This window comes from Plectrocnemia conspersa, unplaced genomic scaffold, assembly GCF_051122295.1.
Source record: "Plectrocnemia conspersa isolate PC_06_02 unplaced genomic scaffold, ASM5112229v1 ptg000012l, whole genome shotgun sequence".
NCBI classification, from domain to species: domain Eukaryota; kingdom Metazoa; phylum Arthropoda; class Insecta; order Trichoptera; family Polycentropodidae; genus Plectrocnemia; species Plectrocnemia conspersa.
This window is the reverse complement of record NW_028277176.1, coordinates 27,398,628-27,421,805: the sequence shown is the minus strand read 5'-3', so window position 1 is coordinate 27,421,805 and position 23,178 is coordinate 27,398,628. Positions and strand designations below refer to the sequence as shown.

General features: G+C 29.5%; 1 protein-coding gene and 1 long non-coding RNA gene across 4 annotated transcripts in view; one reads left to right on the top strand and one right to left on the bottom strand.

Annotated features, from left to right (window-relative positions):
* The window catches only part of LOC148228718 (uncharacterized), a 170,947-nt gene extending 165,534 nt beyond the window's left edge, over positions 1-5,413 (top strand). The window contains exons 7-9 of the mRNA XM_088200296.1: positions 79-1,811; positions 1,875-2,008; positions 4,107-5,413. Coding sequence (XP_088056422.1) covers positions 79-1,811; positions 1,875-2,008; positions 4,107-4,220 — 1,981 coding nt within the window. The 3' untranslated portion in view covers positions 4,221-5,413. The remainder of the gene's footprint in view (positions 1-78; positions 1,812-1,874; positions 2,009-4,106) is intronic.
* A 2,546-nt stretch (positions 5,414-7,959) lies between these two features.
* Positions 7,960-23,178, bottom strand: part of LOC148228715 (uncharacterized) — a 123,045-nt gene continuing 107,826 nt past the window's right edge. For all 3 annotated transcript variants that reach the window (XR_015811732.1, XR_015811731.1, XR_015811730.1), the window contains one exon: positions 7,960-8,970. This is a non-coding gene — a long non-coding RNA (uncharacterized LOC148228715). The remainder of the gene's footprint in view (positions 8,971-23,178) is intronic.

The following is a 23,178-nucleotide window of genomic DNA, read 5'->3' as shown; positions in this document are numbered from 1 at the left end:
ATAGCCGATATGAATCCCACACGAGCATAGAATATGAAGTATCTTTAGATAATATATATATACATATAATAATTTTAGGGTGCCATCTGTGACGTGGTCCCCAAAAAGATTGGCCATCACCGTATCATCCAGCTCTTCAGGAAGCAGAAGATCCAGCGACGACGATTTAACTCTGCATGAAATGATGGGAAAATATGACGAAAGCTACGTTTACGAAAGGGAAACTGATATACTATCAGACAGCGATCCGACTGATTGTGAAGACTGTGCTGATACTGACGCCGATACTGGATTAGACGGCGGAGACGAACAAGATCCAGAAGATTTAGACTTCATCGATAAGGATTCGTTTCAAGATTTGAATATGGCAGACACAGACCGCGGTCCTAAAAGATTGGGGCACTCTTCTTATTATCAATTGCCTAACGAATTATCGAGAAAGTTATCACGGCATCGTGAATGTAGTGCAAGAAGAGCGGGCAGTGTGGTTAGACGAGGCGCTAAAACTCGTTCTGGTCCTAGACGCAGAAAACCGAGAGACGCTTCAGCTTCTAGAAGCCTCGGAGGAACTCCGGTCAGCAACAGGAGAAGACCTTTGGATAACATAACTGAAATCCGTAATCAGCAATCTCCCGTGAGAATCGCTATGCAGAGAACGTTGTTCGTTGAAGATACAAGAATAGACTCCGTAAAGAGGCGTTCAAACTCAGTGAGCTATGTTTCTAGAAGTTGTGAAGTGCGGCAATCGATTCCGGGTGGAAATTACTTGGCCAATTTTGATTCTGAAATGGCTCTGATTGAGGCCGATAAAGAAGCCGATAAGAAATATAAGGAGCTTATATTGGAAGCTGAGCATATCTTAGTTAGTATGAAAGCGAGCACGCCGATTATCGGATCACCTCGGCGAGCACTACTGAATAATCCTCCGGCCAATAAAAGAGTCGAGTTATTGAGGAATGCCGAGCTTGATATGGTTATCAAACCGCGTGGGATAGATTCAACGCCGGGCACACCGAAGTATTGCGGATCGCCTCGGTTTAGTCCTAAGAAGAATCATATTACAAATTTCATGCAGATGAATTCGCCTGAGCTCAGCCGCAGAGAGAACACGATAGACAATGCGTATTCTAGTCCTAAAAAGCAGCTGCTAATCCACTCGCCGGTCGTTCAGAGGCACGTTGCGCCAAAGCCGGTCGAAGTTCCACGACCGGGCGCATGCCCGAACTCGCCGAGACAGGCCAGAAAGAACATGAATCATTCTAGCCCAATAAAGAAATTAGACAATGGTAATGTGCAAGATTTGGATAGTGTTAAAGTCAATGGTCATAAATCGCCCCCAGTATGCCGTCCCTCTACACCGCTACTCAAAACGTCTTCGCTTCACATCGACGATGATAGTGATGATTCAACTGAAAAGGAACACGTTTCCATGAACGAGAAGCAAAGGAATGACAGTATAGCATTTCAGGAGAGCATCAAGAATCTAAATTTTCTGAACAAGAACGTACCTATGCCGATAGATTCGCAGAGCGGCGATAGTAGCAGCTTAGTCGGGGGAACTTCTAGTTCTTCGGACGGTGATGGAGAGCATAATAAGAGAGCTAAAGAAAAGAGACCGCCGCTGTTGACGTTCAGATCCGTAGACATCGGCCATAAGGCTCCGAATTCTGGTTATTGTCCGCAGAGCGAACCGGTAAAGCGTAAAGTGTACTCTTGTAGTGCAACATTCGATCGGTTACAAAAATCACTGGAGCCGTATCATTTAATAAGACAAAAATCAGACGGTGAAGCATCCACGACAGATGAGAGAAGTAATTATTTGATTCTATTAATATTTATATACAGTAATGTATTCATAGCTTGTTTCGTTATAGGTACGGATGAGAATCAAATCAATTTGCAAGAAAGAATGGCACGCTTGCAGATGGATAAGATAGAACTTGATGAGAATCAAAATTCAGATGGCTTAGAACAAGCACAGAAACAAATGACACTTTTGAGAAGACAAGTAAATATGTTTCTTAATTTAAAACTTAGCATCTCAATAAGAAGCAGAGAACCATTTCTTATACATATTTTTGACAATCGGATTCTCTTTGCTTACTTTGATATTATTATCGATTCGCCGTTGATTCAATATTTCTCTTCCTTTATACTGCAATTTCATAGTCGGCAGAAGTATACATCCTTTTGGACTTTTTTAGACTACAGTGTTTTATTTCTGTACATTAGTATATAGAAGACACTTTTTTGTATTAAATAGTAACTTGAAATTTTCGTTTCTTCTCTATTAAATGTATCATTTTGTTCTGTGCAGAAAATATACTATAAATGCATTGATTTTTATATAAAGTTGAGTTTCTGGAGATACAGCTCAGCTCCGCTTTAATTTTTTTGTCAAAAAGTGGTGAACATCGTTCAGTAGTATTCTGCCTTATATACTCAAGGTGGAACAAAATTAGACTCATTATTTTTATGTAATACAAATCTTATCAGACTTGCGTATTTAACTATATATGCTGATATCTTCATTCTATGGAATTTATGTACCTGCTTTAACGTAGATATTTGGTGTCAGCACCTTTTAATGCACTAGTTTGGAAATGCTAATGGATACTGCTTAACGGTTGTTCGCTCTGATATGCATAACTACTTTATTTATTTATCACTGCGATGAAAAAACTGATTGATTCTCAATAACAATTGTGGATACATTGACACTGAACCTTGTCTATTTAACCGAACCGTCATGAACATATAGTTGTTTATTTGTGACGTAGACAAAAAACTCAGACTTATAGTAAATCGTAATCAACACAATCTTTAATGTTAAAAAATATGCAATATAAACATAATTATTTTGGTAGATTGCAGTATTAAATATTTACATATATTGCGATATGATAAATGTGTAATAATAATTTGCACACTTTGACTGCATAAAATTGGTATTTCTGATATATGGAATAAAAATATAAACACTAGATGTTAATCTAATTAAAAATTGTATTAACATTGATGGAAAAAATGAAAGGTCCTTTTATTATTATTTTTTCGTTAAAGTAAGGTCCAACGGTTTTAGTGCATCATTTTTAAAATAATGCTAATTGACGTTTGTTTTGATATGCATAATTTTTTGTTTGTTTAAATTGGCCAGTAAAATGCTCGTCATTAAATGAAATACCAAGCATCTTGATGAAATCGAAATATAAAAAAAAACTACCACTGGCTGGTCAACTTTTGCCCCCCCCCTCCCCCTCCCTTGAAAAAGCCGAAATTTTCTGATTCGAATTAATCTCGAAAATAATTTTTAAAATATGTCATTTCAGTGAAACCATATCAGAATACATTTTCACCGGTTGATATATATTTTTACCAGTGAAAATATAATTTATCTGACAGATGCTAGTAAAATTATATGATTTCAACTTTTTCATATGTAGTAATAAATACATTTATTATTTATTTATATGCAATGTATAAATGTTACAGTAAATGTGTATTTTTCAGTGAAGTTATATTCACTAGTGAAGTACAAATACATTTTCACCAGTAGATATGTATATTTCTGATAGCTAAAATATAATTTAGCTCACTAGTGAAATTATATTCTGTTCTAAAATATCTATGAAACTTTATTTGACAGTTGCGAAAGGTCCACTTGCTGTTCAAACCCAAACCTAACCTAATGAAAGTTCTAAAACTAATTATAGTTATAGAACTTTCATTAGATTTAGTCCAAAATACAAGCTAAGCTAAGTTATCTATCATAGGAAAATAAGCGGAAGAACAGTCTGTTTTAAAAAATATGATATTGCTATGGACTTCTTATATAAAAGTATTGGTTAAAGTGTATTCAAACATAATTTTGGTCAATAAGATGGCTCAAAAACAATTATCACTTCTCAGAAGTCAAAAATTCACATCAAAAGCAATAAAATTGTGTGCACGATTTTATTGCTTTTGACGTGGATTTTTGACTTCTGAGTCAAAATTCGGTTTAGATATGATTCTAATGATTCTAAACAGAGTCCCCATTGAATTTGGCCAGAAAAATGTAATGGATTAATTTATATAGTCTCTAATTCACAATTTGTTTATTTCAGATGTTACTACAAACCATTGAAGGTTTAAAACGGAGTCTTGAAGATCAATCGGCAAGTCTGAAGAAAACGTATCATGAGTCCGACGTGAAACATGAAAACATTGAGACATATTAATGTTTTCTTGTTGTCGTTATATATTATAATAATTGTATTTATAATTTATATTTCAATCAGTATGATATTTTAATGACTCCCAAGAAAGAACATATTTATTGTTGCGGTACCGTACTCATTTTATATAATATCATACTTTTATTTATTGCTTAGGTATAGAATATTGTATATTAGGATCTAATAAGTTACAGAATTTTAGATGATTTAATTTATTATTGTGTATGGTTGTGATTTATAATATGATAAAAAATCTGTATATTTGGTTTAACACTTGTTAAGTGAAACTATTTTATTTTAAATTAACGCCAAAGATTAACCACACTTTTCATTAGTAAATTTCTTTTGAACGTTAATATAGATAAATATAGATAGAATTTAGATTGGTGTGTAGTCGGTCACCAAAATTTTTAGCATGCATTTATTGAATGGTCGGTAGATTAAATTAGCGAGCATTTAAAATGTATTATTATTATTATTATTCATGTAGTGATTTAAAAGTAGTTGCGGGGCGTAGTTAGACTACAATATTAATTTCTTCACATAGATTTATATATTACATATAGGTGTATTCATTGTCATTCCATAGTGGAGCTAAGATTCATCGGTAATTTAATAGTTAAAAAAATATATACGGTAGTTAAATTTTTTGGATCTTTTTACTCTTAACGTTTCAGGTACTAGAATTTTATATTTGGAATATGATGTAACAAGAACAGTAGAACAGGATATGTTAGTATAACGTTTATGATGATATTTTACATAAAAGTTTTGTAGATTTAATAAAATAAATCTTTCTGGGAGTTAAATATTAATCTTTTTCATTTATGTAAAATTATAAACTGTGTTTTTTTGATATCTCAAGGAGAATTATACACTTACTAAAACACTAAGACTATAGTGCCTAAACATTTTTTAAAGCTATTTTGTATCCGCAAGTGTATAATGATCCTAGTCATTATTTATGATTATATTTTTTAATTTTTATATTGTGATTGTTGTTTATGGATATGTATAGTGTATAAGATTTAAACAAAAATTGTTATATTTCGATCATGTGTTACGAAAATAAAATAAAACACAAAAATATGCATTTTGTTGATGATAATAAAACGTCAGCAACTGACTAATAACCATTTTGTATTATGGATTACAATTACATTTCATTTTTGAAATAAACCAAAGATTATTCATAACATTTTGTCTTTTATTTCATATTTTAAAATCCTCCATAGTCCATTAAAATATAGTAAACTTGAACAAATAGTAATAATAATAATAATAACAAATATAAATACACCCACAATCATTTTTTTTATTTATTGCGTATTAAAAAATCACAATAATTTTAAAATGTGTATTATTTCACTCGCAACTAACTTCATACGTAATACATGAATCTGGCCATTTCTTATTCCAATAATATTTATTAATATGTTACATAAAAATCTTTAATCGCAATTTTTTTAATTTGTATATTTTTTATGTTTAATTTAAATAATATACATGAATTATTTTTTCTCCTAGAGTCAAGATCAATTTGAATTATGTATGTATTAAATAATTAAAATTGATGTTGACTCTAGGAGAAAAAAAATAATTCATATACATAAAAAAATATACAAATTAAAAAAAAAATGCGAATATAATCATTAGAAATTTTTCAGATTTTTTATAATAAAATTGTCAAAACATAACTTTTTATTATGTTTATCAAATTTAATTTATTATATTTTATCTAAAAAAATGTATAAATTGGTATTATTAATTGAATTTATAAATCAAGTATTTTGTATATATATTAATTTAAATTTTGAAGTACTAATAAATTTTATCGCCCAAAAACACTAATCTTTAGTATTTTTAAAAATTATATATTATAATAATATCCCTTATTTACACATTTAAATTTTAATTAAAATTTAATAAAAAAAATATAAATGCTAATTATACACATAATTTTATTGATACTAAGAAAAAAAATACTTATTTTAATAAAAGCATGTACTGATTGTACTGAAGTGTCCAATAAAAACATGTGTATTTCCTTGTAATAAAAACTAAATAACTATATCTTCTTAGGGCAGTGATGTTGAACCTTAAAATTATGTAATAATGAACTTTGTTTAGTATTTTTAGTGTTACTTTTATATTTTATATGACACATACAATTTCAATATAAAAAAATATTTTTCTAGTGAAATAATAAATATTGCATTATTGGTTTAAATTTTTGCTAAATATATTTAAAAAAACTAATTTAGTATTTCTTGATATCAATAGATGTCTATATATTAAATATAAAATAGAATAAAAACACATTGAATTATACATATATGAGTTATTAAAATAACTTTTAATTAATTTATAATACTTAAGATACATATATTTTAACAGATACGATATTAATATATTAGATATTGTAACACAAATCTTGGTTAAAATCTATATTATGAAAATGATCATAACATATTAGATAATAATAAAAACACTCAAGAAACATTGTATAAGATATGCAGAGATAAGAATGAATAAGGAAACAATTTAAGTAATTGCATAAAGTTGACGTTATCGCATTTTATATAAAATATCGATTTAATTCAGAATCATTTAGATCCATATAAATTCCATTGAAAGTAATAATAATAAATTACATTGAAGTAAAATAAGCTGTTTTTTATTTTCCGTTAGATGTCATTGCATAATTTCAGCTCGATATTAAATCAATTTTCATGATTCATATTTGAATGCGTCAGAGATTAAAATCATATAATTGCCATATAGATATATACTTTATATTGTCCATGCAATATACATACATATATTTTCATTAATACATCCATAATCATGATGAAGAAAATTAGAACAGATATAAGTTAGATAATATTTACTCTCGCTTTTCTTGTAAAACATGTTTACTTGCAACGGTAACATAGTGCATTCCCACTATTCTCATTATGTGAATAGAATCTAGAATATTCCTGTGTACGTTGGAAAAATCCGTTCATTCTTAAACAATATGTTTAAGATTGCATAACAATATATGCAATACCAATCATTATAAATGCTAATATATGTAAAACACGCTATAAATCGATTGCCTTATATTTACCTATTGGTTAAATATTGCAAAGCGATTCAATAAAAAAATCATGGTTTTAATCTCGCACATCTGTTATTAAATTTTTTGATATATTTTGATAACATATTTTTAATGTAAAGCATTTTTCATTAAAAAGAAACGGTTAACATTATTTTTAATGATATGCTTCTTATTATCAGCTTTTGAAACATTTTCAATAAAATCTTTAATGCTAAAAGATATGCAATATAAACATAATTATTTTTGTAGATTGCAGAAATAAAATATATATAGCTTCTGCATTGTAAAAGTAATTGGCAATTATAATTGCAGTTGAGAAGTATTCTATACCTATATATAATAATTTTAAATGTTGTACCATGAGCTGTAACGTCAGCAGTGTCAACAGTATTTATTATAATATTAGAATATTGAATGATTTATGAAACGTCTTATTTTATTTTATTATATTGTATAAAGAATATATATAATTTGCATATATAAAATATTTTTTTATTACAATAAATTACATTGTATAAAATATAATTATTTTAATAAACAGTTACATGATAAATGTTAAACTTAATTTTATAATAATATTTATTTGAATGAATAATAGTAATAAAATATTCGTTTCATATTATAATGAAATATTTACACATATTGCGTTATGATAAATGTGTAATAATAATAAAATTTATATTTTTTTTATTTGCTTACTTTAACTGCATAAAACTGGTATTTCTGATAACAAATTTATGGTATGACTGATACATGGAATAAAAAATATAAACATGAGATGTTTATCTAATTAAAAATTGTATTAACATGGATGAACATAATGCGATGACCATTTATTCTCAAAGATAAATCCTGGGAAGTCATTCTGGGGGCAGATGGAGGCATTTGCCCGCCTTTGAATTTTACCAGAAAAATGCATGTCATTTAATTAAATAGTATGAATCCCTAAAATATATAGTTTTAGTGAAATTATATAGGAATACATTTTCACTAGTAAAAATAAATTTTTACTATGAAAATATAATTTATCTGGCAGGTGTTAGTAAAATTATATGATTTCAACTTTTCCATATGTAGTAATACATATGTATATACATTTATATACTTCATTATTTATATAAATGTTAGCGAATGTATATTTTTCAGTGAAATTATATTTTCACTAGTGAAGCTCAAATACATTTTCACCAGTAGATATAATTTGTATATTTCTGTATACTATATGTATATTTCTACTAGCAAAAATAAAATTTAACTCGCTAGTGAAATTATATTCTGCTTTAAAATGACTCTGAAACTTAAATTGACAGTTGCGAAACGTACATTTGATGTTAAACCCAAACCGAAGTTCTAAAACTATAGTTTTAGTACTTTCATTAGGTAAAGTCCAAAATACAAATTATTATTAGAGGTATTGTTATGCGTTTGCTGGGTCACAAAATTAAAAATCCAAATATAGGAGCATCTGTTGGATTCGAGATATTAATACGTACTTAGCTCTAAGATTTGACTCTGATGTCGGTGAGCAGCGAATGTCAGCTATGTCAACTATCTTCGTGAGCAGCGTGTGGTTTTAACCATCGTGGTTCGGACCAGTCGAGACTCTCGAGGTCGGTCGACGAGAGATTAAATCACTCGTCGACCGACCAGCTGAAATCAATAAAAAATCAGATATAGTACACAGTTAATGTATCCGAGAATAAGTGATTCTGTGCTAAATTAAAGCAAGGTCCTGTGTATAATTTTACATTCCTATAGTAGCATAATCTGTGAATTATTTATATTAATTATTTATTGAACCTCGGCTCTGATTATTTTTTGGCAATAAATAGTTTGTTTTTAATATATTTAATTATACTGAGAAAGGCATAAACTTAAAATCGCCTTGCTCTCGTTGAACTCTTGGTCACGCATGTTTAGCAGCTGTGCAGGTGAAAAAAGGGTCAATCCGTTGAAAGAGAATAACTTTTTAGATTAACACCGATATAATACTGCGTGATTTTTCCAACAGTATTGGTCGAAGTTTATTGAAACCGAATTTTGGTCAATAGGAGGGCGCAAAAAACAATTATCCCTTCTCAGAAGTCAAAAATTTACGTCAAAAGCAATAAAATCGTGTCGGCGCTATCGCAGTGGGAACTTATAAATAATACCTAATCTTACAAATAATATGTAAATTAATCCTATAACTGAATCTGTACCCGATGCTAATTATTTCAAATTTGTTTATTGTATCAAACATTTTTACAATCGTTGCCTATTTTCTGCTCTTAAACCCTCTATGAATAAAAATTGCACACTTCAGCTTGTACTACAATTGTAGTACTCTTATTTAATATATGTACATACGTCCTTGATAATAAATGTAACAACATTCGTGTCTCATCACCCTTTATACCAGTGCCTTTATACATAATATGTTTTGTATGTCATTATTTCTATTGCCATTAATATACTCCATTGCCGTGAGACTTTTGAAAGCAGATATGATCCATTTGCATTTATAATAAATTGCAATATATATTGTGTGATCAAACACATGATTGAATTATTTTTTTACAGATATAAAAAGCAATTTGATTTAATTTTTGCTAATTGGATAACTAATGACCTCTTTATGTGCTGATATTGATTTTAATAAAAATATTTACCATAAATTAATCAGGCTAATAGAATCATGTAAACATTTATTGTGCAACGAATCTGACGATACAGTAATCACTCTGTTTTATCACCAAGTACAAGTGCACAACATTGACCCTGGATAAAATAATTGCTATGAACTGGGGACCTTTGGTGACTAGCTCAATCCAGTGGCTCTATCAGCGTGTAAAACATATGTATATTTCAAATGTTGTTATATATTAGATATGCAGTAAATTTATAAAGACATTTTAAACTATTAATATCTTAATCGAATATAAAATAATAATATTATATGTAGTTAAAAATTTAATCAGAAAAATATGTTATAAGTATCGCAAAAGTAGATAATCGGGTTAGATATCGAGTTTTAACGACTGATTTATTTTTATTTGTGCAATAACAATGCATTTATTTAAGTTAATTTTCCAGCCGTGAAAATGTATGCAATAAATTATATTTTCGAGATAGATCGATGGTGGCATGGTTCTGCGTCGTAAAATTATAGTTAGCTCTTGGCGACACAAGTGAATGGAAAAAAATCGATCAAAGTGGAAAGGCTGTTCTTTTACATATGTGTTGATTTGGTGTGTGCTCCATTGGTGGTGAGTTCAGGACTGAACTACTGTATTTTGAAGTCATAAAATGAATGGGAAGTGATTAAAAAAAATAAAAAAGAATAACCAACTTTATAATATATTAATATTTACCCTTGCAGAGGTTTGAAATTAAGGATTTGGTTAAGCAAAAGTGTTATAAATGCGAGTCGCTGATATATTATCACAGTAAAATGCGTGAGTATATTAGTAGAAAAGTTATTAAAATATAGATAAAATTTTCTTTATAATAACCAAATAATTTTTAAAGTTATCAGAAAATTCCCCTATAAATAATGATCTGGAAAACGATAAGAAATGGCACTATCTGATGCTAAAAGATAAACGACAGTGAGTCAAAGATCTTCAGATGCTTTTGAACACTTTCAGATCATCGGCATACAACAAACAGTTTCTAATGACATTGTTTATTTACCTTATAAATAATAGAAACAGCAGTGTTCCCAAGTAAGAATAATTACAGAGCTTGAGAAGATGTGAAATACTCTTTTGATAGAAAGCTACTATAAGCAATTAAAATATCATAACAAACTTTGTCAAATGGTTTATCAAAATCCACAAATATAATATATACTTGAAATTTGAAGAATAATTATTTACAATAACTTAGCTGACGCAAAAAGCTCTGCAACCGATCTATAATTTATAATATTTGAAATATTACCATTTTTATAAATCGTGGTGACGCCTTTTAAAGTCAAAACAGGTACCATGCTTTAAATCCAGAATACCGTCCTGGATTCAACTAATAAAAATGTGCGTAGAACCGGTAACGGTGGTTTCGCTACCTGCTCAGAAAAACTGTTTTCGTTGGCATTTTTTGTTTCTTTGGCAAACATCTTAAAATTATGCATTTCAAGTATTTTAACAATACATACACAGTAATTGCGCAGAAAAATAAATTTTAGAGTCATATCGCTAATTTATTGTACATGAAATCAGTATTTTAACTGCAAAAATCCATAATAAATCACATTAACCGCACAAGTCCACAATAAATCACGATAATTGCGCAGGGAAATAAATTTTAGCGTCATATCTCTAATTAATTTTCCATAAAATACAGTATTTTAACCACGTAAATCTATAAACCACATCAACCGCGCTAGTCCTCAGTGAATCACAATAATTGCGCAGAAAAATAAATTTAAGCGTCATATCGCTAATTAATTTTCTATGAAATTCAGTATTTTAACCGCGCAAGTCTATAATAAATCATATTAACTGCGCAAGTTTACAATAAATCACGACAATTGTGCAGGAAAATAAATTTTAGCGTCATATCGCTAATTTATTGTCCATGAAATTCAGTATTTTAACCACGCAAATCTATAATAAACCACTTCAACCGCGCTAGTCCTCAAGGAATCACGATAATTGCACAGAAAAACAAATTTTAGTGTCATATCGCAAATTCATTGTCCGTGAAATTCAGTATTTTAACCACGAAAATCTATAATAAATCATATTAACTGCAAAAGTTCACAATAAATCACGATACTTTGTGCAGGAAAATAAATTTTAGCGTCATATCGCTAATTTATTGCACATGAAATTCGGTATTTTAACCACGCAAGTCGATAATAAATCACATTAACCGCGTAAGTGCGCAATAAATCACGATAATTGCGCAGAAAAATAAATTTTAGCATCATATCGCTAATTAATTGTCCATAAATTATTTTGTGGCAATCTTCACGTTTTCATTTAAATGCAAGGAATCCAATCTATATATTATGTATATATATTTTAAATGCTGCCAGAAGCATCTACGATCCTCAATAAATATACAAAATCACTTTCAAAAGCATTTAATTCTACTTTATTATTTTTTAGTAAGTGATTTTATTGTATTATGTATTAAAAATACCATTTTGCACCCAGTTATTGATCAGAATTGAAAATTATTGCTCTCAACGATGCGTATGTAAGATAGGAATATGATACAGATTTGAGTTTTATGTTCACAAAAATACAACTTTAGATTGTAATAATTATTGCAACTAAAGATTTAAATTTAATTTCTTGAGGAAAAATTGATTTATGGTTTTAAAGCTGGCTAAATGTATACATTCATTACATTTATATGTTCATAGATGTCTATATATAAGTAATAATAATCAAATATTTTTATATCGTATTGATAGTAGATATACATATGTATATATATATTAACATATTTATAAAATACAACAATAATATTCTCACGCGGCATAATATATTCAGCGGATTATTTACAATTAGATTATTTTGTTTAAATTAAATTTTTTTATTATAAATTAATTATTAAGATAGCAAAAAACTCATACTACTTTTATGCACTTTAGTTAAATATTTACTTTTCGTTAATTTTCTAAAGGTGCGTACAATAGATTTTAAATAGAAAACTCTAAGCTTTCAATAAAGATTATAAGCATTTTAAATTTTGCTTTTCAAGAATGATATAGAAAGCTTTCTATTGACATAAATATAGATTTTCTCATTATTTGTATGCAACATATTGTTATATTATAGAAAAAAAAGTCAACTTAAGAGCGTGGCATGTATATGACTCAAATTATCAGACATAATAATCAATATACAATCAGATATGCTCTCATTTTCATTCATCGGATTACACGTTCTTTGAATCAAAATATGAATCTTTGCACACATTAAAATTCTTAGACGTGTGTGAGTTTTTTTTTATAAATTCTTGCTAATTATAAAAAAAATCATTGTAATGAGGAGCAGCTAATAATCATGATAGATAAGTAATGTAAGTTAGTACACAATTTTCTCGTTCAAAGTGTACATAATTAAGTAAAGATAAGCAAACGATTCACGTGCGCTAGAATTACGGGAATTTGACCGTCTGGTTAAAAAACTATGCTACTCGCACTTTGGAGTTATAATAATCGATAACGTAAATTTATTAAGTTTTCAATAGACCGTGGGAGTCGAGTGGTTATACGTCACAGTGCCACAAAACTTTGCTTCGTCCGGTTTGCGCGACTTTTGACACCCAGACAATCACGTATGTATCCAGATTGAATGGTAAATATTTACTCGATATAAACGCAAGTAAATATTTACTTTGACGTTTGATTTTTTGTTAAAGTGGCGCACGCTAATGACACCACCGATGACCAGCAAATTTAGCAAAAAATGTGACGTTTGCGATCAAAGTTGAATGCGAGGCTGTTCACGTATTAAGCATTTTTTTGGAGCCAGGATACGAAAGCCTATGTCGGTCTAGTTCAACATACATTATGAGAGTCAAATTACTTTTTTCTTAGTAACGTTTTATGAATTGTGATGTATAAAAAAATCAAAACAAATCCTTACTGCGAAGCAAATTTGATTGATTGATTTGAATACAACAAGTCACTGGTGAGATCATACATCGCTTTTAAAATGCGCAAGATGTTTTTAAGTGTTGATTAAACTAAAAATACAGTGAACTTTGTAAATTTAAATATAGTTAATGATAGGTTTTCAGCGAAATTTAATTGTGCTAAAATTTCAAAGATACCTACAAAACTTGTGTTAAATAGATTAGTTCGTTGTGCTATTAGACAATATATACGAACTACTTTATCAAATAATAATATTAAATATATAAAAAATTTTGACAACAAACTTTCATACTATGTACATATATTTAGATTTATTAGTACATTTATAAAAAAGCAGTTAAGAGAAAACTATGATAGTTTTTAAATTATTATAAACAGTTCTTTAAGGCGTATTTCGATATCTTAATTAATTCTATCGCTTTTAAACTATGGACCGGAAAAAATAAAACGATGTTCAATGAACATATTGAATTTTAATCATTAATCTGTATGTTTATACTTTTTTGTAATACATATTCATTTACATATCTTTGCTTAAATTTTAACTTGGAAATACAATGTCAGTAATATTATCAGCAATGGAGGTAGGAATTGTGTTCAAGTGCGAGGGGTCGCATGAATTGTACTACCTAAAACTCAATATTGAAAGCAATAAACGCATTTATTTTCAGGTACCGCAGATAATTTTAATATAAAATATATAGAGATTATAATTTAATACAAAATACAATAAAAAAAAATCTTTTTCCTTTTATAAAGATTTTAATACAGTGGCGTAACTATGGTGGGGCGGAGGGGCGGGCCGCCCCGGGCGGCACTTGCTTGGGGGTGGCATATTCGCGATGGGATCGTCTAGTGTGGTGCTTAACCCTGAATGCACTAAAACATAATAAATCCACGAATAACAAGATCTTAATAATAACCAATTTATTATTTTAAGAAATGCTGATTTTATGACCCTGCTAAAAATTTATGGGGGGGGGGGGGCGGAAATTTTAAGGATTTAATTTTTAGCTATATATATAATATTTTAATCATTTCTTGTTATTAAAAACTATAATTTGATTTATTAAATCGAAAGCAATGATAATGTTTATATATTATAAAAGGAAAAACTCACTTTTCGGCCTCGAAGCACGTCACCGGGAATTCAAAATTTGAAGATTTCATTACGAAGATTGTCTTACAATTGCTTATCCAACTTAATCAATGTATTCTTCTTATCCTTAACACATTATGTATATAGTTATAGCACGCCTAGTTAATTTGCAATCTGATTTAATTTATAATTCAGTCAAATGACGAATTAATGAAAATTATTGTCGCGTAGCAAAATTTTATTATTAAATAATAATTATTTAAAACTGTTGTCATGGTACTGTCGGCCATCTTGTTTTACATTTGAATTCTTATTTTTCATTGGTCGAAACAACAGAATGCATTACCGGTGCCTCGGAAAGCAACGAAGCAAATTCAATTTTTAATTTTATTATTATTTAATATTATAAATTCATACAAATCGATACTATTTACAGAGTAGAGAATTGAACGGAGAATGTTTCACTTTAAGTTATGCGTGACCGAAATTGGCTTAGAACAATTATTAAATAAGATATTAAATTGTTGATGTATACAAAAAAACATAAATACTTGTGTAGGTGTTATTTTAAATTAAAGTTATAAATAAAAAATAATTTAATATAAACTAAATAAAAATTTAGTTTATATTAAATTATTTTTTTATTTTAATTTCACATTTTAATATTCGTTTTATTGTAAGATTAAAGTGTTAAAAATGTGTTTTTTAAACATTACATCAGATTTTTTGAGCACTGACGTAAACTGTATAAAAAATACACTCAGTAAGTTTAATTTTATTTTTTCTATACAATATAATTTTCTTAAACCAATATTTGCGCAGTATGACGCTCACAAGAATTAGTGTGAAATCATTTTTTATCTAAAAAAGAAATTTGCACCTAAAGATTGAGCAAAGTTCAGAGTCAAACTGCTAGTGTTTACGAATGTTAATTTTCTTGTTTCGGCGTCATTTTGGCATTTTATGTGGTAATTCGTGATTAGTTGTTTATGAGGTTTTTTGTATAAATACATTTATTACAATACAGGATTTAAAAGTATTTTGCATTTACCTTTTGGCATTTTTATTTTATAAGCATTTTATTACACAGTTATAAACGGAACAACTCAGCTATATCTTTTTTTACTTGGATATAAACAAAAATAAAAATAACAAGATAAAAGATTACATATAGGCAGATAGGCATATTAATTGTAAGATATATAAGATGCGTAGTTTGTGTTTGACAGTCGAATATTGACGGCGCAGTTTGTCACGCTCGACAAGATTATATATTTGAAAACGATGGATTTTGCGGTTAAAATAAAATAAATTGTAACGAATTAGTGCAAATGTAATAATGCAAAAAGGTTTTTTGAAAATGGTGCAAATATTTCCAAGATGGCAGTAAAAACGCTGAAGATGGCTAAAGAATTAGTACACCAATCACCGATAAATATAAAGTTAGTTTTCATTTAACAACTATTAGAGAGTCTGTTGAAAAAGTTGTTATATAGGCATATAGTTATGATCTCTAAACAATGGTTGAATCATCTCAATTTATAGATTTTAAAAAGGTATGTCAAGTTTGATCAAATATCAAGGTTCTCCCAACTGTTTTATTTAATAATAATAGTTTAATTTAATATATTTTATTTTATTTGTATACGTTTGAGTAAGGTACTCTGAAGAATTTAAGCAGAATTGTTTGAAACAATTTGGACGAGGCACTTAAATGTTTGGTCAAAAATGCCACAGTCATCCTATTTAACAGATATGTCTTTCTGCAACTTTTTCTAGATCCTGTAAGTAAAAAGAACATCGCAAAGACATCATTTTGAAAACATAGATACAATAACGACAAAATCAACAAGGGACTATACTACATAGTACATTACATAAAAGTTTCGAGTATTGAAAGGAACTCTGGCATCAGAATATTATATGTCACGCCAAACTTTAGTAACTCTGTTACAATATTATTTACGAGCGGTACGGCACAACGCGTCTTTTGAATGCATTGCAAATTGCTACGACAATTGTCAGTATCCTGTTCGCACAATTTGATACATAAATTAAAATTACAAAGAATATACAAGCCGTTGTACGTGTGTGTTCATGTCAATCTTAACGTCCATTATCAACGATGACATGATTTATTAAGGCGATAATGGAAGCGGCGTGATTTGTTAAGATAAGTAACAATAATGACGACTAACAAACTTACCCTAAATATATTTAAACAATTATTATACAAATATAGTTTTCATTTTTAAACATAACTAGTACTTTTGTATTATAATTTTATATCCATTTCCATATATTTTTTAAAGAATGATCTGTAGTATTCATCCGTGTGGTTAGGAAAATCTATGTAGTATCATATATAGTATCTGCTTAACTTATTTTCTAGATAAGAAGTCGGTAAATTTTTATACGCGTGCGACTTTGACCGTTCATTTTACCGAAGCTTCGAAGGACCAACGAAATACTTTCTTCTTGAAACTCGCGCACTTATTACAGTAACTACGACAATAGTAAGGATGAACATGAAAAAAAATGTAGAGGAACGGACCTCACAAAAACTTTCGTTATGTCCAAGAAAAAAGGTAACATAAATAACACGTAATTATCCTACGATGCATAGAAAGAATATTTTTTTGTTGCATCACGGCCACGGAAACAATCGACAAAAATCACCATAAAGTCACAATATTCCCGTTGCACAATTTGACTTCCAAATATGTCCATCTAGTGAATGTCACTTTCTAGAGGCGTAGACATATTTCATTGGTCGAATAAATTAGTGCAGCAATTTGGCTGAATAGTCGCTGCATTGTTATAATTCGCCAGAGTTTTCATTAGCTATTATACTTTAGGCCTGTCTTCAATGAACGAAGGGGTCAGAGACTCCAATGGACGATGATCGCAGAGAGGAACGGACCTCGACTAAACCGTTGTTGCCACAACTGGAAAACCACTGGACATCATCCCTTTGTCAGGTTCTCCATCAGCCTACCATAGTTTATCACAATATATGTAATATTATACAATCAATTATTATCCGTTTCCAATGGCGTCTTTCTGACTGCGAAGTTACACCCCTAAAAGTTAAAACCCTTAAAAAATAATAACGATAATAAAGAGTGAGACTTTCCAGCATTTTACTTCGTGTAATAAACGAATTCTGCGAATTTCGGTCATAGTAGATACACTGATAAAAATTCTATTCACATTTTTTTTTGTTGGGAAGAACCATCTTATTGTCCCATATTTCAATATTGGACAATAAGACGCTTATTTAACAAAATAGACCATAGATTTTGGAGCAGCAATAGTCTCTCGGGTATATTGAAAAAAAAAAACTTAATGTGTTGCTTAAGTACACAAATTGTTTTATTCTAAGATTTTTTGCAAAATTCGTTCGAGATAGTGTAAAGGAATATTTGATCAAATATTCGAAAATATATGTAGTTAAAATTTGGACAAATAATTCGAATAATCGAATATTTGATTAAGAATCCTAATGACAACCCAGCGTTTCCTCCGAGAACAACATTGATATTTGAAGTCATGATTATTTCGAGAAAAAAATAATTTTAATGTACCTTAAAATACATAGAGCAATCAATAGCTCAATAGAAAAATAATTTGCTTGTATTTTTCACGAACTTTTGACGATTATACCTGAAGATCTCTGTATTAGACTTTGACCGTTGTCTATCTAACAAGCTATTTACTTATTCGATCTATAAGGCCAACTTACAGCTGATGACTAGAAAGGTTATCGATTGAATCAAAATTAATCATTTGGGAGCTATAATTTTTTACATATTCAAGGTATTGTTTTATTGTATAAGTAGATTTTGTGGCTCTTCTCATAGATCTTAAAGCATAGTTCAATTATTTTTCAACATCTAGTAAAATTAAAGAATTCTAAAACAATACATCTATACATATATAAATATAAATAATATTGCGGGTAATGCACCGCTTGCAACGTGAGGCTTCCGTTGCATAACACCATGTATAATATTGTAGATACCGGTTCCGTAATACAGCACACGGCTTAGCAAATGAGCACATTTCTAAGAGTTCCAACTATCCCCGGGAACTTTTCTTTCCATCTTCGACCAGAGAGTAACGCACTCTCCAAGGAGACTGCGATGGACCAGGGTCGACGGTGAAAGTTTTCATCGCACTGACCGTTTTGATCAGACACATTTTTATCTACGGAATTCGAAAAATGACCGTAAGTGACTCGTGTGGTAATGGGTTGAGCAATAACAGCATTTTGAGCGAGTCGCTCTTCTGTATGGTACTATTTATTTCTGTTGAGATTACCATTATCGTTGTATACAATCTGGACGATGCTGATTTGGTTATGCAGGATTCTAAGGTAATGGACGTATGGCAAGTGAAAACAAAAACCGCTGGCACGAAACAGACGGTCAGTGTGCTGTAGAAAGCAATTTCGACATAATTTTTGGGTCAACAGTGTTTGAGACGAGGCGCAGACGCTGCGAAGCAAGGTTATTTTTTTCGGTTCTCTCTAGAATCTATTCATAAATCATCATATAACAGTGTTTGTATAACAAAAAGATGATTCGAATGAAAGGACGTTTTTAATCAAATCAAAAAAAAATTAGCAAATATATTACTATGCTGATGACATGGTAAGATAAGGAGCATCTTACTTCAACAAATACATAGTTTTCTATTTATCATGATTTTTTAATCAATTGATTTATATTATTAACTATATTATAAAACATCTGCTTACATTTCAAATTTATGCAAGTAAAAGCTCCTATGCCGTGAGCTCTTGCGTCATGAAATTTGCACGGCTTATTTCTTTGTAATTTACATTAGATGCTTTGAAGCTTCTAAACTACTAGTAATATTTATATAGTTTTTATTTATCACAGTTTGTGAAATTTTAAATATATGTGTATATTGCGTAGTCTACGTCACGTAGTCTAATTCGCCTAGAATATCGGGTTAAATTTTTTGGATTTTGGTGACTGCTTAGCTGTTCTGATGTGGAAGTAAAAATCAGGCGTATTCTTTGGCTTCTAAATATCGTCTCAGTCGATACTAGGCGTAGCTCTGCTCGTTTCGAGTGCAATTAGACTTTAGCTTATTCAAAATCATAAGCGAAGTATTGCCAAAATTTTGAGCTTCATATAGGGTATTTTTTTGTTTTTTAAAGAAATATTTTGATTTAACCAGAAGATATACGATTATTTCTACGAATAAAGCAGAAGGTATAAAGCGTATATCTCCAGTATATCCTTTACTACAGCACTGTTAAAATCCCTTTAAGTTCTCTTTAGCGTGTTTTTTAAGTGTAGCTGTGTGTCTAAATAAAGTATATTTTTGGCTAGTGTACCATTAAAATAAATAAAAGTCAGGTCAATTCAATAATAAGGGACAGAAAGAAAATATTTGTTATTGTCAAATAAATATTACGTTGAACTATCTGCTTAATAAATCGATAGTATTAGCAATGATATATGCAACGCCTATATTCCATGTATTTGGCACCGACCATTTGACTAGTGATTTTTGACTGTTTAATGAATGAGTATAACGGCAAGAAAAAAACTTTACAATATTAGGCAATTATTTTTATCTTAAGTCTTTGCAAATAATTTCGTCGGTGGTCCCGGTAAGTGATACAACTAAAAATGTATGCAATATTAAAACGTAAATATCTTAAATAAATCTTGAAATAATTAAAAAAATATAATATATTAATACAAACACAATATATTTAAGTTATTGTGTAAATCCACGATATAAAGATCGAAACATACACATAAAACAAACAGAATATAAAAAACTTTGTTTCATTAAACGGACGAATTCTACGAATTTCGGTAATAGTAGACACTTTACAAATGTACTATTTACAAATGTTTTTCGAAAACGTAAAATCATTTTTAAGTTGAGAAAAAGCGTCTTATTAGCAAAATAAAAACGCATAAAAAACCATGGATTTTGGAGCGGCACTAGTCACTCGGGTATGCTTTAAAAAATAACTACGTGTGTTACGACTAAAGATTTTTCAATTTCCGGGACTCAAGACTTTGATTATTTTTGATTTAAATCATGGAAAAAAATTGACATGGTAATTGGTCTCAATTCCTGTACACTTTTACTATATTTTTTAGTTATAGGTAGCAATCTTAAAATTATCAGGTATTTACTTCTCAGAGAGTGTTTTTTTTATTATTATATTCAGTGCGACATATATGTGTATAATATATAAAATATTTTCTATAGTTTTTGTTGCATTTATTTCACAATTTTGAAAGATAGAATAGATCCTTTAAAGTTTAAAAGATGACACAACATTTGACTTATATAGTTTAAAGTCAGTGGCGTAGCTAGGGTATGTGCCGCCCGGGGCAATCCTTAAAATTGCCCCCCCCCATACATTTTTTTGCAGGGTCATAAAATCAGCATTTCTTAAAATAATAAATTAATTATTGTTAAGCTCTTGGTATTCATAGATTTACATAAATTTTAGTATCGTGAATATGCCGCCTCCAAGCAAGTGCCGCCCGGGGCGTCCCGCTCCTTCCGCCCCCCCCCCCCCCCATAGCTACGCCACTGTTTAAAGTCTAATGTTGGATAGTTACTTTTAAGGACCCAGTTCAAAACCAAGATAGTAAAAATCTCGCGCCTTTCATGTTTATTAATGAATACCATCCGTTAAAAATATTGCTTAGTTGCACTTTAAGAGCCTGAGAACAATATAGGCAATTTTCTGTTGAAAACTATAAAATTTGTTATTTAAGAGAAAACATAGAACGCAATTAAAAATAAAAAGTATTTATGTTTTTATTACATTGATTGGATTTGAGTAAGGTGTTATGTATACACTCTTTCTGAAGAGCTGCCTTTCAATCAATGTATGTAAATATAACAAGAATAGCTCTCTCAAACTAATCACATGTTTATTTGCATTGACACTTAATCATGTAAACACCGGTATGGATTGTTAGCTGTATTATAAATCTAACGCAATAAGAATAAGTGATTTATCATATTCAAATCACATGTCTTCATAACTTTTTTTTAGGGTTTAGAAATATACACGAGGATACAAAATTCTTAGGTATACTTTAAAATTAATTTATCATTGTATGTTAAAGTAAAAACATTTATAGCAAATTATTGATTAAGCAGATAAGCTTTAAGCTAAAGTTCTGAACTTTAACCAAGTTAAATATGTATACTATGAACGTAATTAGTACTTTAACTCTAATTACTAATATAATAACTTACTTGAATTATAATTGATACACACAATTCAGCTAATTAACCAGAATGTCTAGAGATAACGGCACGTGTTTTAAAGAATGACTAAAAAACATATACGCAAACTTTCTAACGGCACACATATGAATATATAGTATAAACATATATATCAATCGTATTCTTACAGCTGAGTTTATAAATTTAACATTTCTAAAACTTTCATATATATTAGATTATCAATAGGTATAAAATAAAAAAAAACTGCGTCACATCTTCGAATATAGCTTACACTTTCGTTCGAAAAGTTTCGCCTTGATTAACATAACCAACGCAATTATTAGCATATCCGCAAACTTTCGATGTCTTCCGAATTCCGGTTCATCTTAATTCGCGTTTAATGTTATGTCGTTGTATAAATCAAATACATTTTCACGCCGCAAACATTATTCATATATTTGACCTGGTTATTTTCCGAGAACGAAGGAAAACCTTGACTTTAATGTACAACCTTCGGGAAAAATGTGCTCCATTTTCGGCGACTATTAGTTTTTTTACCTAGTGAGAAAACTATGAATTACTACGATACTGTGCGTACTATAATGATGTATTATTTTTTTGTTATGGTAGAGAAAATGAGGGCAAATTTTATATAAAATAATATATAAAGTTGTCAAAGGTTGATAAGAGATATGTGTATTACATAATAAAATAACTATGGAATCTTTTTTTATGTAATTTATCTTTGTTATACGAATATTTATTTAAAGTTTTGTATAATTCAGTATTTCGTCATACATGCGATTTAATTACTAATGACCCAATTTATCAGCATCTCGATGCCTTACAATGATAATCTATGGCTTTAAGGCTTTTTGGATAAATATACAATGCAATGGAGAAAGTTACGTAGAAA